Source organism: Channa argus, chromosome 1, assembly GCF_033026475.1.
Source record: "Channa argus isolate prfri chromosome 1, Channa argus male v1.0, whole genome shotgun sequence".
Lineage (NCBI taxonomy): Eukaryota > Metazoa > Chordata > Actinopteri > Anabantiformes > Channidae > Channa > Channa argus.
Window position 1 is genome coordinate 21,113,459 of NC_090197.1, and position 19,004 is coordinate 21,132,462.

Here is a 19,004-nt window from a genome sequence, read left to right on the forward strand (position 1 = left end):
GAGAAAACACAGAAGAACAACTGAACAGGAAATTTATTTTGTGAAAACTGTTCACTTCTTTGCAGCAGTCTTCTGGAGCTTCTTCACCTCATGCTTGATGATCTTGTTCCTCTGAAAAACACAAAGACCAAGTGCATTAATTACAAAATAAATAATGAACTCCAAACTCTTCTTTTAAAACTAATCAACCTTTTCAAAGAGCCATTAGGTGGTAAATCAAGCTTTTACCTGAAAAATTAATAATCACTTAATTTTGTGTCGCAACTGCTTGTTCACTGGCACATTTAGATCAAACTGATGCATCATTTATTAGCTGCAGCTGTTAAGTGCATGTAAACACAGTCACCGATGACTAAACAGGGGTACCCTGAGAAATCAGGAATCTGTGCACTTAAGTAACCTGGTTACAGGAAACCTGTGTATACATGCAACAGAAGAGTAACCCGATTTCTCCTCCACAGATTTTAATGGAAAACACGGCTTTTTGACTTCTCTCCCTCTCTCTGCGCATGTGTTCGTATCGCACAGTGACAGCACAGGGGGAGAGAAAGGAAAGACACATGCAGCTGATCCACAACAGTCTGAATTTTAAAAATCCACGGGGGACAGTGAGTTAGACTTCTATGAGAAAGTTTGCGTAAATTAAATTGTCGGCCCTAACAGACTTTGTTTTAAAAATGAGGCGGCATTGCCTTGTTACCTCGTTAACAACCTATACTTTCATTCATTCTTTCACTCAGCTGTCTGCAGCGTATATATGACTCTTAAGAAATGAGCTTTCCAGAGAAAGGCCGACTGTAACCCGGTTACTTAAGTCCATTTAAACGTGGTCAGTAAAAAGGTTCAGACGCTTGTCATAATAAACACATCTAATGATGAGTGACTAAAAACTACAATTGCATACACACATTAAAAAAAAAAAAGAGTTAAATATGGGAAGAACTGTACAACAGCAAAACATACGTAATATATGTAACATTTACACTGACAGCAGTGTGTTCAAGACTAAAATTTCCAGCTGTTAGAACAGTAAACATACGAACCATGTCACCAGATTAGATATGCAACTATGTCTTTAGAATTTATATGCATTTATAAAATGTAATTATTTGAGCAACTAATAATCCTGTATTAGTGCCGACACTCAGAGTTTATAATTTCCTTTTTTTGGTTTTACTTTGGTTTAAAGTTTACCTTTCATTTAAGTTGTGCAGTTTGTTTTATAAGGGGAGTTTATCTTGTTTCTTGAACTAAAGAGACAGTACTTCTTCATTTTGTTGTTTTTGGTTTTGTGTAAATGAAACCAGCTTAAAATGCTACTTTGTTTTTCTGGTACACTTACCATTCTTTTGGCCTTCACAACTTTGTAGCGGTCAAAGTCAGACATTTTGGCCCTCTGCAAAAATAACCAAGAACATAAAGTCAGTGATCTACATTTTAGGAAGAGTGGATAATATAGAATCTGTCTTAAGCTTCAAACACCACTTGTGATCCATAATGCACGTTGAGTAAAGTTTTGATGCAAAAGAGATGCCATTGAGGAATATGCTAATCTGAGAATATGCTAATGTAAAGTGCTAAGCATGAGAACACTTCCACCTGATACCAAGAAGTAATGTAATAAAATAGTAAGACATTGAGGATTATTCTCTTATCACATCAAATTAATTTCCTAAATGTTGATACTTGACTATTAAATAAATTAGTCCAGAGTTACACTGGATCCAACTACACTGTTGAGTACCAATGATTTTTAGTGACAAATTCGTTTTTTTGCAACACATTCATTATCATGCTGTCACATATGGAACAGTAACCACTTCTTATACTGAAGCACTTCAGAGAAGTACAAATGTATTATGGATTTCATGACATCAACTACTTGACCTATGCTAAAAACAAAAACTTAAAATCAGTAAAGTCTATCAATTTCTTAGTTGCAGTCTTGAAAACCTGATTTACATTTTGAAAGGCACCAGATAACATTGTACTTGCCACAAATCTGGCACAAAAAGAAAGACCGCCTCACTGATATGACATTTGTTCTACAAGAATGATGGGCCAACAAGTTTTCTGTAATAATTATTGCAATGGTTTCCACCTTGGTGCCCTTCAATGATGCCACTGCTGTTTAATACATTGTGTATGGTTGACTGATGAACAGTGATGTAAAGTAACTGCAATAAATCATTCTAGCCTGTAGCTATTTCTCAGTGGTCACAGTATTAAATTCTCTCCATATGCAGACAATGTTTAACTGTGGACTGATGAATATCTAAAGTCTTACTCTACTCAAACCCTTTCCAGCTACATGCAAATCAACAACTCCTGATCATGAATCTTTTGGGATCTTTTTTTTTGACAAGGCATGGCTCACATTAGCTGATGCTGCTTGTTGAACAGCACACTTTGCCAAGATAAAGCTCATTTCATTTAATACTGTTGTTGAGGTTTAGTTTATCAGAAGCCTTGTATTGGCACTACTTCTTCCAACATCAATTCTTGTTTCAGTGAAATGTGTTCAATAAAAACATGAAAGGTCACACTTTGTGTTCTATCAGCTTAGTGCGCCATTACTTTTCTTACAACTGTTTTGGCAAGACTGATCATATTCTTTTATTAATGTATGAGAATGATAATGGCGCACCACTACACAGGGTCAGAGTTTGAATTGTGCCAACTGCAAACAAAAATAATATATTCATGTCCCAAATACTACATGGGCATTCAGATTACCCACTATGGTGAGACAGAATAAGGCCAACAATTATCTAACTCCAAAAGCATTAAGAAATATTTTATTTGTGTTGCATCCTGCCTTTAACCCAATACTCCTTTGTATGAAAACCGAGACATCCAACAGTAGAATCGTAGAACTGCTTAAGATGCTACTGCTGAAATTATGTGAGCTGTTATATACTGAACCTTCTGGTAGTAACATGCTGCTAATAAAGAGAAACAAAATCATTACCTTCTGTCTTGCCTCAATCTTCTTGGCCCAGCTGCTTTCTGACCATTTCTCATTGACCTGGGCCTTCTCCCATGCTTCCCTCACAATCTTCTGACGAGCACTGTAAACCATAACATATAGTGAGTACTGATATGAGGGGCATTCATTTATAAGATACATCACATATAACCATTTTACAGCATTACAGAAAGCTAGGATTAGGACTAAAACAAAGTCAAAATCAGTTGCCATAATTAACACTGGGAATCAGTGGTCAGACAATTTGTAATACAAGTACTACTGCAGTCTAGTAATCACACTTAAGTATTCATCCTCTATCCTTGACTACAAGAAAATACCACCTTGTGAAACTACACAGATGCAGGTGGATGGTAGGGAATTTTTAAAAAATCATGAGATAAGTCATGTTTAAACAAACCATACTTGTTGTAAATTTTTGCTAAATAATGGCAGTGAAAAAAAGGTTATGTTATTATCTGTGAGGGTGTATTTGCTTAATCCTAAAACCCATTACAATAAGTTGATTTTTTAATTATTATTGTTTTTTTTAAACACACACAAAACAGAAATAAAAGGGGTATTAACTTTTGAACATGACTATATTCCAACGTTTTTATTCCAATGTACTCAGGCAGAAGTAGGGGAGTACACAATGTGGTCAACCTGGTCTTTACAGCAACAACAACAAAAGCTTGCTAATCCTTAAAGCATTATATATCATCTATGACAGAATACATACCCTCTTATCTATATTCTTATGTACTGGAGTGATGAGCTACATCAAATCTTACACAGGACTCTTTGTGGGGTGGATCTGACTAGTTCTCCCACTTACCTGTGAGGTACTTTGATAACATAGTCTGTGAGCTGCATGCACTTGAAGGGCATGGCTTGCCTCTTCACCCCCGTACAGGGGCCATCAACAAGAGCCTGCAAACAACAGAGAACAGGACACAGTAAACATTAGAGTGTTTAATGCATGTATAACGCCAGAGTCTAGTAACCTCCCGATGGCTTACCCTGTTTTGGTCGATGACATCTACAATAGCCACCAGCTTGCCAGCATGGGGTCCAAAAGAGATGTAGGCGACACGGCCGATCTCAACGAAGCGTTTGAACACCTGAAAAAGAAGGTTTACGTCTTGTAATGGGCCAACGGGGTATAGTCCAGTCTCCACTAATTGTTGATTGTAACTGCAGATCAAAAACCCAACAAAGCGACTACTTATAGAAGAGCCTAACAGTCTAGTTTGGAGGCTGACCTAATTTCAAGCCTAACGTTATTAGATCTTACACTTGTTCAACAGCTTCTAGCTAAGGTTAACTAGCCGCTCACAAAAATTGGTATTTACATTATAACATTAAGCATCAATCGCATTTAAATGAAACAGCGACGTATGTGCAAGATTTAAGTTTGTGTTCTGGGATAAAATCGGTGATGATTTTTCATTTTTAAAATGAGCCGATCGGGCCGCACAGCCCGAATGACCACGTTTTGGTGCAGCCTCTACCCGACATGGTACACATATAACGTTAATATTTAAAGTAAACCTACATAATCCAATCAGACATACACAAATATGCCCACAAATGTCTTAGCAACACAGACGACTCTTATTGTCCCCGAAAAATAAGATATGTAAAAAGGAAATAGACTTAGAAATGGCGAAACTTTCATGGCGAACTCACCATGATGGCAGTCCCGAGCAGAAAGAACGTTACAGCTTCCGGCTGACGCACAAACAGCTTCCGCTTATTCGCTACACATGCGCAGTCAGTATTTTTCTATCTTAATAAAACCACTGTGGTAAAAATACATTTTTGGAAGGTTCCTAGTAACAAAGTAATCATATCATGACGCACAATTTATGTAAAATGTGCTCAGTTTTGTTAGACAAATAATTGCGTCACACTGTTGCTGCCTTCATGGACGCTCTGAAAGTCACCTTAACACAATTTCAGTTATAAACTACTGAGTGTTGATGTCGTACACAACAACAAATATACTTCTTTCTTGATAAAATAGTTGCCCAAAATGTTGTTTTGGAAATGGAGGCTACACAAATGTTTTACAATTAATGAAATATAGTGAGGCGGAAAACACAGAGAAAAAGCAACAGAACATACATTTACAACATGGTTACCCAATTTTGAAATCGACATAAAACACTAAAACCCAGCGTTCACAAATGCAACATTTGCTGAACAGGCCAGCAGCAGACTGTGAACACACCCACATTAGTTAAAACCGTGACTGTCATTTCGTTTCTTGAAGGAGAAAGGTTGTTGCTCTTCGACGGCTTTGGTAAATACGTTTGACTTATTGATTTAGGTTTCTGACCACTTATGATGTACTTATTTCAGATATCAGAAGGCAATTTCTGTTAAATTATTTAAGGAACGAATGTGTTTGTGGAAAAACGTTGCAAGAGTTAGGCTACACTGTTTCCGTTTTTTTATGTAACTATATGATTCTATTGTAAATTTCCGTTGTTCAATGTGATTTAGATAACAACAACAACAACAACAACGCTGGTTTAAAAATTAAGTTAGAACATTCGTACTGATCGCGTTGATGTTATGTAGCAACTGGAATGGTAGCTATTTTAAATGGATTGAAATTCATATTTATGAAACTATTATTTCAGCACATAGGCATTTTAAATGCAACTTGCACAGCCTGTAACTTGGTAAATATTGAAATGAAAATTCTTCTTTTGAATTTTAAAATGTCTCAGTTTAAAGACTTTCTGCCAGTGTACCACAAACATATTAAAATATTTTGCACACTTGAGAATGCTTGAATAAAAAAATTGACTGGCCTACATATCCATTAGTACTTTTAACCAACTGATTTCTTTTTTTCTAGGTGACCACGAGCTACAATGACGAGTTTGGATGAGTGCCACCGCTTGTAAGAACCAGCTTTCTGTTTTGTACAATGGTGTATAAACAAGCAATGTCATACTGTATATAGCATAAATTAAAAGAATAGTGTATTTGTACGCCTGTTTTACCAAATGCCTATATTGAGAAACTACAAATGCATAGTTTTTTATTTAGAGAGACTGGTGTCAAAATGCACAAAGAATGGATAAACGAAGTAGGACTATAGTATTGAGTACTTGTTAATTTGTAACCAAAGAAATAAAATATGATTTGATAGGAATAGAATAAATATGAGTGCTGTGTATTGAGACTGAATGCACAAATAATGTTAGGTACAGGAGCACCTCAGTACATACTGTACAAGAATAAACAATAAAACAAAAGTTATTATGAAATGTTTAGATTCAATGACTCAAAGGTGTCAGACTGTCTGATGTCCACAGAAGGATACTTCTTTTGTCTCTTATCCATTATTATATTGGATCTGTAAACACTGGTCTTTTCATAAACCCTGCACTGTAATCTTTTTGACCTCCAAGGAATCCAGCAGCAGGAGCAGCCCACAGCAGCAGCACCACCACTACCACTGGTAACTTAAAAAATGATAATTGATCTATAGCAAAAGTAATTGTACTGAAGTATGACTGTAGAGACATTGACTAAATGTGAGCAGTACAGATAGAAACTAATGGACTGCCAACTTATCAAAAAAAACAGAATATACAAAAATTGGATGACTGTGGTTTTTTTTTTTTAGGGCGAGAGTGGCTCAGTTGTTAGAGTGACCGCTTACTGACCATAGGGTCGGAGGTTCGCACCCCGTTCCTCCTGACACTCTAAGTGTCGAAGTTTCCCTAGGCAAGACCCTGAACCCCCTCACCTCATCCCTATCCCCAGTCGCGCAGTGCCGGTCCCAAGCCGGTAGAAATTGCGGAGGGTTGCGTCAGGAAGGGCATCCGGCTTAAAAAAAACTGTGCCAAATCATTTAACGACATTTAACTTGGCTGTGTGGCAGCAGAAGTTGCCATCACAATTTTTATACAGTGTGATGTAGCATTAGGTGGACGCATTTCTTCTACTCAGATACCATAAAAATGTTGCTAAGTATTTTTCAACTTCAGTTGAATTTCTCTTGACTGGTGTGTGTTGCAGGACGTCTGGAACGGAAAAAGGAGAAAACAGAGAAGAAATACAGAGAATTAAACGATCCAGATTGTGCCACATTTAAAGTTGGAGACCTGGAGTACACCACATACAAAGACGATGATGATGAGTTGTACGAGTGGGGAAATTTCTACCTTGCTGAGGCAGTCAAAATGCAGGTTATTGGGGTAGTGAAGGGTGCCCTATTACAGTGTGAACAGCTTGTTCTGATGGCATGTGAGGACACACAGGTATATGGGTTTGATGGAGAGGAGCTGCATTTGGTGGCAAAGAATCTGGATTCGGTGGCTCCAATAAATGAAGTAAAGATAAAGTATCCAGGCTTCAAGACATATTATAGAGGAGAGGCCTTCAAACATAAGGTGAGAAGTTGCATCACTTGCTGGAGACAAGCAGTAGTTTTAATATTACAGGGTAAACAACCACCCCTATGGGCAAAGATAACACTTTATTTATTTCTTTGTAGACTAAACAGGACTGGGCAGAAGTAAAGAAGAGTGATGTGGGGAGGAGGTTGGATGAAGAGCATTGCAAACTGGTGGCAGAAAACAAGTCAGAACTCTTGAAGAATCTCATAATCATCAAAGCCAACCTAGGTGGGTATCTTTATCTTTAATACAGGGTTTTTTAACTATGTAAATGGAGCTTGACAGTCTTGGATGGGCTACAGTCTTTTTACTTGAAACTTTTAGTTGTGACTACATGTACGAAATAATTTTTTAATTCACTAAAAGCTGCTTGTGTTTTGGGTCTAGCTTTAAAAATTAGTCCACTTTTCTTTTACTTTTGAAAATGTTAAACTCTATAAATCGTGTTTTTATAAACTTGCCTATAGCGTTCTGTAATTAAAACGGCCATCAGTTTGTGGAAATTGTTTGAGTTTGCAGTTCCAAATTTCACCATTTATCTAAAAAGACTAAATGACTAAATACAGTGCCCAGCTTCACAGAAACGGGCCACTGTCTGAATTTCAATCTACTAAAGATGTCTGTGATGTCATGCATGTAACGGGAAAGGTTATATAAAATATAATACGTTTACTTTCAGGAAATTCATTTTGCCAGGTTGGAGCACAGACACCTCCATCTCCAGGAGTGGCAAAATAAAGAAACCGTTGTCAACAAAAGATTAATGAAGTATGGACATGATGCAAAATATAATAACCTGTTCATGTAATTCATAACAAAATGTTTTGTTAAATTAAGGTTGTTTTTTGTCTCTTTGTGTCAGTTTAACAAATTTTTGTTATTTTGTTTGTTGTCGAAATGTCGAAAATGCAGTTTTCGCATTCACAGTCCCCAGACTTTAGTCCAGCTGACCAGATGGAAAATTAAAAACCTCAAAAGATTTAAAAAATTTTTTGTTTAATTTATTTAGTACATGGTTTTAATTCAATTCAACTTTATTTATATACTGCCAATTCTCAGCAAAGTCATCTCAAGGCACTTTACATAATAAAGTCAAGACTACAAAAATATGTAGAGGAAACCCAACAAATCCCATTTGAGTAAGCTACACTGTGTGCACAATTATTAGGCAAGTGATTATTTTGACCATATCATCATTTTATACATAATTTCCAAGGCCAAGCTGGATTTAATGCATACCAGGTGATGTGTATTTGTGTAACGAGGGAGGGTGTGGCCTAAGAAGAGCAACACACCTAAGTGTCGTCTGTTATCGGTTTTGATACAGTATTTTTATGAACCTCACGTCCAGCTTTTATGTTTTATGGGAAATGTGTGATTGCGGTCCTGAACAGGCAGAGAGGTGAGTTAACTGATTTACTGAACCAATAGTGCTTATTGCTGCATTTTGCATTTGAATTATCTTAAAATAATTGTTATTTTCAGGGACACAATATCTGAAAACAGAAAACATTTTCAGAACACGAGCTTCATTTATTATTAAAGAAATGATGCAATGGTCTGTAGATGCTCAGGCAGGACTCTTAGTGGATGAGGTAAGTGTCGTCTTTTTTTTGGTTTTAATATTTTTATGAACCTTACTTCCAGCTTTGGTGATAATACATTCATGTTTTATTAAAATAGTCAGTACAAGAATCTTACACTCAAAATTACAAAAATTAGCAAAGCCGTAGTTTATAAATATTGTCAATGTTTGTGACTGTACTACAATAACAAGGTTTTGGTAGTAAAAAAACTCATATACTCATAATAAAAAGTGTTCAAGAATGTCTGTTAGAATTATCACAAATATACTGTACATGTGATGTAGGTGTAATATATGTAACTTGATAATCACATTTATATATTTTTTCAATATGGGTCAAATATTTTTGCATTTGAACTGTCTGCTTGTTGTTTAAATACAATAAAAACTTGTAATTTGATAGCATAAATGTATCTTTACTATGTTTTGTTAGTAAAAATACTCAAAACATTAATTTTATAGTCAAAACAAATAGTTTTATAAAATGTGCAAGAGTTTTTGTTTCATAAATATTGCCAATGCTTGTGATTTACGGCATGTATGTATTTTACAAGGTTTTGTTAGTAATAATACAATAAGAATTTACCTTTACACTCAAAATGTATAATGACAAAAAGATAAAGTGTTGTGACTACACTATATAGAAAATCTAAATTTATATGTTTTGTGGGTAATATCTCATCATTTTACAACATGTGAATATGTTTTTAAATAAGGGTCATATATTTTTAAATTTACAGATTATGACCTTTTATTTAAATTCCTTTATAATTGTAAATAAAATTGAAAGCTCTTTAATTTTTTAATAATAAATAAATCAAAACTTGTAATTTGATAATATAAATGTTTTACTGTTTTGTTAGTAAAAATACTCAAAACATTAATTTTACAGTCAAACCAAATTATTTTATTGAATGTGCAAGACCATTTTTTATAAATATTGCCAATACTTGTGATTGTACTACATGTATGTATTTTTACAAGCTTTTGTTAGTCAAACACACACACACACACAACCAGTCTACAGTTGTAAACAGAAGTTTGTCATGGAATATTGTGCTTTAATTGATTTCTTTGAACAGTGTTGCGCAAACCTTTTTTAATTAACAAAAAACCCTGAAACTGTTTTCATTTATTTGGAGTTTTCTGACACCAACATAGGCTCAAAACTAAAAACACAGCACATCATCAACACATCATTTAGTTAAATGGCCCTTAGCAATTTCCACTTTTAGCACACATTTAGTAGTCTAAAACTAGCTTTTGGCAGAACTCTGGTTGGATATTTGACCACTATTCTTGGCATAAAGTGTGGAGTTCAATTACATTTGTTGGTTCTGTGGCTCAAACCTGACTTGGATGCACAGTTTAAATATTTTTGACAGTGTTGAAGTAAGGACTTTTGGAAGGCCATTCCAATAACCTGTTTTATCCATTTGTGTGCTTGGGTTACACCTCTCAATAGCTTGAATCTATGTACAATTAATTGAACTTATGATCTTGAAATCTGCAGTTGTAGACCTTCCTATTGTATTGTGGTGGTCAATTCAGTGAGCGCTGTCAAACCCATTCTCATTATGTCCACAGAAAATACACCAGCTGTAGTCAATCATGATTACTAACAGGAAGTTAAGAGGTCTTGGACTTGCCAAATTCAAAGACATTTAGGACCTTTCAGCACCACAGAATTAATAATCTGAATGGGTGCATGTGTAGTTTTGACCCCATATGTCTAATTTGGAGCTTTTGTAGATGTCAGAAATCCCAAATGAAGTGACCCCTGTTTGAAATTCTTGCTTGATTGCACAATTTCCTTCCTGCTTCATTCTCATTGTTAACAGTCAGTTGACAACTCCTGGAAAACGGACAAGAACGAAACAAATCTAAATGACCTAAATGTAAAATATACAAAAAACTAACTAATATCACAGATTTTAAAAAGGGCACCACTGCCCTTGCTATCAGAACCAAATACTGTGTGTAAAAACAAAATGTTTGTTTTCATACAGTTTTGCTCAAGATTCAACAGAGATATTTTGAGAATACTGATCATTTTACCCCAGCAACAGATATAAATACCCACCTGTTTTGTGCTTCAAGGTTTTAAGACAAAGGTGTTATTTATTTTGCAAGATAATATTTGCAACATCTAGAAAATTAGGAAGCTGCCCTACAGTACTTTGTCAGTGTAGATGATGACAGCATTGAAGATTATGTCAAATATTAACTAAATCAAGCGTATCCCAACATGATCACAAAAGAGTCAGTCACAGGACCAACACAAAGACATACTTGGGCTGGGTTGTTCGTCATTTCTGTGAGGTATAAGAGGAAGCTAGAGGAATGAAACCACAAGCAAAGCAATTTTTATTTGTGTTGGAGTTCATTGTGTTTTCTTCATACTGTCTAATTTTATTCTGTTTTACAGTTTAGCTTCTCATTTTTGCTTACTTGCTATGACACTTTTGCAACTGCATTATGCAAAGCTGATCTCCAGAAAAAGCTGGTATTTTTTGTAAAATGCAAAAACTGACATCTGATTTGTCTCTTCACTTGAACCTTTATCCCTATGGATTTCTGCTGTGCTTGAAGCATTTCACATTGTACTGTAGACAACAACACTAAAATTCAAATACGTTGATAAGTGAAATAAATTGTCAACTCACACATTTAAAATTTTATTGCATTTTTTGAAAATTAAGTGTGTACTTGCTAAGGCACTAAAATAACAATGTTTTCACTTTTGTCACATTATCGGGCCCTCCCGCTCTCTGGCAAGACAAGAAACAAGGAATTTAAATTTTCTGCTACACCTTAAGTCTCAGTTACAGATCTGATTTGGACAAACATTGCTTCATCAATTTTAGACCGTTCATATTAAAACAGACTTTATATGAGAAATTTAAATTAATTTACTCTATATTTGGGTTGTTTTAACATCCATGATCTACATCGTTCCCTCTACAGAAGAAGCAGAAGCAAAATAAGACTGAAAAGTTCTATAATTTATAATAGTCTAAAATAACTAAATAGAACAGGGAATTTTTATTACAGAATTAACTTTCTCAGTTTATTTTTTTTAAACATGGATGTGGATACTGTCCTAGGCAATAAATGAACTTCTACCACCTGAAGGGACAAGCAAATGAAAACCAAATCAAGCAGAGTCTGAGAGAACTTTATTAAAGTCTGAAAGGTAAAGAGCCAAAACTCCTGTCCTCTTCTACCATCCGTATGTCTCAGAAATCCACCACTTCAGAAAGGCACTATGGAGTCTCTGTGTCCACTTCTGGTTATAGTACGAGCAAAATTTTGATTCCTGCATCCTGTCTTAGTACTTGGCAAGAATATGTAGCTGGAGCAGTGATGACATACTATCCTGGTAACACTAAAAATGAAAAGTTTGATGGAACCATCATCACTTCCACCACATGTCAGGTGCCAGGCGTTTAATGTCAGTGATGGAGAGGAAAAGCCTCCATGCAAATCATGTGGGAATTTGTTTGGTTTGAGGACAGATGAAAACAAGGTGTGGCCCTATGGCAACTGTGCTGAAGATGAGCGTTTGAGCAACCTGCTTAAAAGGGAGGAAGAAAAATTTTAAAAGTTAAATTGCCTTTTATCGCCCCAAATTTGTTTTGATAAGATTCCTACTCAACAAATAATAAACTAATGTCACAGCTAAAATAAATAGGCATGACATTAGTGTATCCAGAGAATACTGTAAAATGTTATGATTTATCATGTCAAACTGGTAATGCTTGAGCTTGTGATGTGTATTATTGAACTTAATGACAGTAAAGACATTCATACATTCATGCACATTCATTCATGCACATGATGAAAAATGTTGTGTTGATCATGTTAATATTACATTTACATTTACATTTAGCAGACTCTTTTTATCCAAAGCGACTTACAAGTGAGGTACAAGGCAAGCAAATTAATAAAATCTGACTGCAGAGTTGACTAAAATGCACAGTTTTTTTTTTCACTTTAGGTTGTAGCATTTGGAATGTGTGTGTGTGTCTGTGTGTGTCAGCTTGCAGTAATGGGTGGTATGCAATTTTTGATGACAATGTTTAAGAAATGCTATGTAAGGGTGTATGCTCCTAATGTTGTCTTCTATGGCAAATGTGGTGAAGTTGAGAGTTTGAGCAACTTCTTTAAAAATGAAACAGAAGTTAAAGACCAGCTACGAACAAATTCTGTCGCGGCCACGGACAAGAACAGGAAGACTGCTGAAGAAGGTGTTATTGTACAACTTTTACAACTGTTAGGGAAACGTGAATTTTACACACCTGGGATGCCGGTGGAAACTGTAAAAAAACACCAATATTACATTTACAGTCAAAACACATAAATTAAAAATGTGCTAGGCTGTCTTTTATAAATATTGCAAATACTTGTGATTATGTATTTTTGCAATGTTTAATTAGTAATAACACAATAAGAAGTTAATTTAACAGTCAAAATGTATAATTACAAAAATGTGTTGTATTTTAGAAATATTACTAATGCTAATTAGCATTATTATTATTATAATACATTATTGTTTTATTACAATAGTCAGTGCAAAAATGTTACACTCAAAATTCAAAATTGCAAATATTTGCAATGGTGTATTTTGTCAATGTTGTGACTATACTACATTAACAAGGTTTTGGTTGTAAAAAACTCACAACACATTTATTTTATACTGATACTAACAAGTGTTCAAGAATGTCTGTTATAATATATTTATAAAATATTTTATATATATATATATATATAAATTATTTGTGACTGCACATGTAATGTGTAATATTTCACATTTAGATATTTTTTTCAATATGGGTCAAATATTTTAACATTTATTTATATTTTAACAATACTGCCAGTGCTTGTTACTGTATTAATTCAATGTATTTTTATATTTTGTTAATAATAATATATAGAGAAATGTATTTTACACTGAAAATTTAAAAAACATGCAACACTTAAAGTATGATGATATGAAAGTGTCTTTTGCAAGATTCTCTTCATAATATATTTTACTTTGCTGTATTGTAAATAATTATTATAATAAAGTGTAAAAGGCAGAATCATTTTGATGTTCATGACGTCTGCACATTTTGGACCTGTACCTTACAGGTCCAAATTGTTAATAGAACACAAATTAAAGAAAATTATGACTTTTGAATTATATCATTCATTTAAGGGTCTTATATAAATTAAGTAAAAGTGTCATCTAATGTCATATAGGAAGCACAAGAACAAAAACAATACGCTTGATAAAATAAAAAAATAAACATATCTAATTTGATAATTGAATGCTTCAGCAGAAACATGGGGCCACTGAGAAGATAACAAGTCATGTGCTGTAGGTTGATTGAGCAATCCCTATCATGTGTTAAGTTTGGTAACCACAGAAAAGCAGTTTTGTGGTTAAGAATCATTTTTTACTGGTAATAAACAGCACATTCTTTAGCCCAACTTGAGCATGAAACAAAACAGACTGGTAACCGTAGTTATAAAGTTATCTAAAGATTCTTCTTTGTTCCAAACAAACCCAGTCTGCCAGTTGGTTGACAGGTTTATTTTTTTGTCTACAATGCTAGTGACAGTCTTTGCATGTTTGCTTTTATTGCAGCAAAACTTCAAGACAGTTGAAAACTGGGTGACTATGGCGCAGGAAAGTAGAGCGGTTGTCCAACAATCTCACAGTTGTTGGTGACCCTCCAGTCAAAGGTCAAAATGTGCTTGAGCCTTGAGCAAGATATATGGTCCTTTATTATTCGAAAGTGATAAAGTTTTTTCTCGTTCTCTATGTAACTAATGAAATAACAAGAGTGCACCACTAATATAAAAAAAGATATAAGATTTAAAAGGAAACTATCAACTCAGGCTTCCATCTCAAATTAGAAATTTAGTTTATGTGCCAGAAGTCCAGATCAGTGAGAAGGGTCTGGACAATGGATTGGGCAATTATTTTCTGTGTTATTAAATAAAGAGTAAAAACCATAACTTCACTTATAAGTGACAAAATTTGTGTCTTTTCTTGAAATTGTATTTAATTGAAATGATTATTTTCCAAGTGAAAAAAGTAAATGATCTGAATTGTGTTATTTAATTTGGTGTGTTTAATTTGGTGTCTATCAGCCTGTCTCATTCTAATTTCTGAATCATAAGAAAACCTAACAAAATGTTATTCTGTCATAACTTTTTAACACCAGTCACTATTCTGATAAATCAATCACTGGCACTCGTTGTTAGATTAGGTGCTACTGCTGGTTTAAATTTGAGTATTTCCTCTTTTTGCTGCTGTTAACTCCACGCCCAGACACACATGTTAATGTGCTGAAGAGACAAATCAAGGGTCATTTCTCTCTCTGTTTTATGGTCTTACAATGGTAAGTAGCTTCTTCTAATATTTTTGCTTTGCTAATAATTTACATCTTTATGATTGAATTCTACTTTGCTATTTTCCCTTCTGTTTTATAGGAAATTGATTGTGATTGTGGTCCTGAAAAGGCGAAGAGGTGAGTTAACTGATTTACTGAAGCAAAAGTGCTTATTGCTGCATTTTGCTTTTGAATTATCTAATAACAATTGTTATTTTCAGGGAAGAAACATTTCTGGAAAAAGAAAACATTTTTAGAACACGAGCTTTCATTATTATTGAAAAAATGGTGAATTGGTGTGCAGACCCTCGGGCAAGACTCTTAGTGGATGAGGTAAGTGTCGTCTTTTATCGGTTTTTATATTTTTATTAACCTCACTTCCAGCTTTCAAAAAAACGTTGAAAACTAAGTCCTGCCTCAAATTCTTTTGCACTTACGCCGTAAATAAATAAAAGTTTTCCCCTTTCTGGCACTAACGTCCTACCAAACTAAAACCTCTCCTCTTTGAAGACTGAACCCTTCAGCATACGCATATGCCTGTCCGTAAAAAATATCGAAACACAAAAAGTGTCTCCCAAGAAGCTGAAATATAACTCTCTTGTTCTCCAACCCTGTCACCTAAAAAATGACATTCCTATAAAAATAAACTGCAAATGCAATGATGTTTTTGTAGCAGATGTAATGAGAATAACTGAAACATTACTTTTATTAACGGACAAGGAGTTGGGATGAGATTGTTGGGCGGGGTGGCGGTTGAACAAAGCACAGGACGAGATTCCTGAATCCTTTGACTGCTCAGATTCTGGCAAGAAAACCACTAATGTTAGGGTTGGAGAAAAATTGTGGATATATTTACACAAATCATGTTGCTTGTAAAGTGTTACTTTTGCTCTACACCAGCCCTCGACCTTCCTCTCATCTGAACTTGCTGCTATAACTGCCTAAACAAAACTAGAAAATGCTTTAACAAGGCCATAGCCACACTAACTGGAAATTATACTGCAAACTGATATTTGCCTGGTTTGTCCCTCACTTGTGAGTCACTTTGGATAGAATCATCTGTCAAATGACTAAATGTGGGCAAGTGTAAAATACTGTGCTTTGGTTTTTTGGTCCTGATATAGTGAGTATTGAACAGAAAATGTTTTTTATTTACACAGAACACTAGAAATGACTTCATTTTGAATGTATTTTGACTTTACAGGTTCTTCACAGCATCTTCTTTTTGGGAAAAATCAATAACCCATCATTTTCCCCTCAAGAAATTATATCTGACACAGAGCTGTTTCAATATTTTGAAGACACTTTCCCTCAGCCTTTTAAAGTCTATTCCTATCAGCTACCCAAGCGAGGTCCATTTTCATGTGTGTTAGACATGGTAAGATTATAGTTTGTCCAAAAGTATCATTCTTGCTCATGGATTTAGGGCTTACAGTTACAATTACTGTTCACGATTTATGTCTTGATATTTTTTATTGCCTGCAGATTGTTCACCTGAAAGGAGAACAGAATGAAGAGGTAATAAAAGAAAATCTGAGAGCTTTTAAGAACAATCCCAGACTTGGTAAAGGAAAGCATCTGCTCTCTTCCACCGTGTGTGTCTCTCACACACAGAACGGGAAACGGTACTATGGAGTTTCCATGTCTGCTAATGGAAAAAAACCTGTGAAAATCATTATTGCTGCCTCCTGCTTGAGCTACTGGGACAATGATGTTGCTGGAGCAGTGATGACATACTATCCTGATAAGACAAAAAATAAAAGTTTTGATGGAACCATCACACTTCCACCATATGTCAGTTGCCAGGCGTTTACAATCAGTACTGGAGATAGAAAGGATCCATGCAAATCATGTAAGGATTTGTTTGGTTTGAGTTCAGAAGAAAACAAGGAGTGGTCCTACGGCAACTGTGCTGAAGCTGAGAGTTTGAGCAACTTGTTTAAAAATGAACCTACAGTTAAGGAGCAACTACAAAGAAAATCTGTTAGGGATAAGGACAGGAAGAATGCTGAAGAAAGTGTTACTGTACATCTTTTAAAACTGTTAGGGAAACCTGAATTTTACACACCTCCGATGCCTGTGCAAAAAAAAACGTAGATCTACATGCAATGTTATTTAAAATTTCACATAATTTTCCAGTGCTTTTTTTTTACATTTTTTAAAATAAGTCTCAAACATTACTAAATTTACATCTAGTCACCATTGTTTTATTTTTGCCATCAATTTACAATAAAATTCCTTAATTCCAAAAAATTGTCAACCTTTTTTTAAGAAATACAATTAAAACTTGTAATTTGATAACGCACACATTTTTTTTTTTTTACAATTTTTTGTTTTAAAAATAACACAAAAATATTAAGTTTACGGTCAAAACATAAATTAAAAAATGTGCAATACTGTCTTTTATAAATATTGCTAATGCTTGTGATTATAATACATATATGTATTTTTGCAATGTTTAGTAAGTTTAGTAATAACACAATATGATTACACGATTGTATAATTACACGAAAGACGCAGCACTGTGTTTAAAAAATATTGCTTTTGAGTATACTATGTGTATGTATTACAATGTTTTGTTAGTAATAATACAATATAAAGTTACTTTTACATTTAAAATGTATGATTACAAAAAATGTGTTGTATTTTATAAATATTGCTAATGCTGGTGATAATAATACATTCATGTTTTATTACAATAGTCAGTACAAAAATCTTACACTCAAAATTCAAAATACAAAAATTTGCAAAGCCGAATTTTATAAATATTGTCAATGTTTGTGACTATACTACATTAACAACGTTTTGGTAGTAAAAAACTAATACATTTATTATATATATTATATACTCATAATAAAAAGTGTTCGAGAATGTTTGTTATAATTATCACAAATATACTGTACATGTGATGTAGGTGTAATATTTCACATTTAGATATTTTTTTCAATATGAGTCAAATATTTTTACATTTAAACTTACAGCTTTTATTTTTTTTAAATATTTTAAAAACTTGTAATTTGATAGCATAAATTTATCTTTACTATGTTTTGTTATATGTTTTGTTATGTGCTATGTGTATTATTATACAAGGCTACAAAACTCATAATTACAAAAGGCTATAGTTTATAAATACCACCATAGCTTGTGACTGTACAATACAAATGCATTTTAATAATGTTTTCTTTATAAAAATAAACCAAGAAATTATTTTAAACTCAAAATTCATAATTAAAAAAGATACATGGCTTCTTCTTCTTTTCCTTTCGGCTGTTCCCTTTCAGTGTTCGCCACAGCGAATCATGTGCCTCCATCTAACCCTGTCCTCTGCATCCTCTTCTCTCACACCAACTAACTTCATGTCCTCTCTCACTACATCCATAAGTCTCCTTTTTGGTCTTCCTCTAGACCTCTTGCCTGGCAGCTCCAACCTCAGCATCCTTCTACCGATATATTCACAATGTCTTCTCTGAACATGTCCAAACCACCTCAATCTGGCTTCACTGACTTTATCTCCAAAATATCTAACATGAGCCGTCCCTCTGATGTACTCATTCCTGATCCTGTCCATCCTCGTCACTCCCAAAGAGAACCTCAACATCTTAAGCTCTGCTACCTCCAGCTCTGCCTCCTGTCTTTTCTTCAGT

General features: G+C 34.4%; 2 protein-coding genes across 4 annotated transcripts; one reads left to right on the plus strand and one right to left on the minus strand.

The window, feature by feature from the left end:
• Window positions 1–15: 15 nt before the first annotated feature.
• rpl14 (ribosomal protein L14) lies at window positions 16–4,785 on the minus strand. The gene is made up of 6 exons (XM_067506790.1): window positions 4,661–4,785; window positions 3,991–4,092; window positions 3,807–3,901; window positions 2,972–3,071; window positions 1,343–1,396; window positions 16–111 (listed from the first exon to the last, which is right to left on the minus strand). The coding sequence occupies exons 1-6, from the start codon at window positions 4,661–4,663 to the stop codon at window positions 52–54; spliced, it is 414 nt and encodes a 137-aa protein (XP_067362891.1). The 5' UTR covers window positions 4,664–4,785; the 3' UTR covers window positions 16–51.
• Window positions 4,786–5,162: 377 nt separating this feature from the next.
• On the plus strand, window positions 5,163–18,601 carry LOC137128552 (uncharacterized). 3 transcript variants are annotated; one of them, XM_067506778.1, is made up of 7 exons: window positions 5,163–5,276; window positions 5,841–5,885; window positions 6,400–6,449; window positions 7,013–7,386; window positions 7,491–7,620; window positions 16,565–16,738; window positions 16,846–17,419. In XM_067506778.1, the coding sequence occupies exons 2-6, from the start codon at window positions 5,857–5,859 to the stop codon at window positions 16,600–16,602; spliced, it is 621 nt and encodes a 206-aa protein (XP_067362879.1). In that variant the 5' UTR covers window positions 5,163–5,276; window positions 5,841–5,856; the 3' UTR covers window positions 16,603–16,738; window positions 16,846–17,419. The 3 variants fall into 3 exon arrangements, with proteins under 3 accessions (XP_067362879.1, XP_067362869.1, XP_067362860.1); XM_067506768.1 differs by lacking the exons at window positions 16,565–16,738; window positions 16,846–17,419 and adding an exon at window positions 8,072–9,377 and having other exon boundaries at window positions 5,164–5,276; XM_067506759.1 differs by lacking the exons at window positions 5,163–5,276; window positions 5,841–5,885; window positions 6,400–6,449; window positions 7,013–7,386; window positions 7,491–7,620 and adding exons at window positions 15,272–15,369; window positions 15,461–15,498; window positions 15,582–15,693 and having other exon boundaries at window positions 16,846–18,601.
• Window positions 18,602–19,004: the final 403 nt, after the last annotated feature.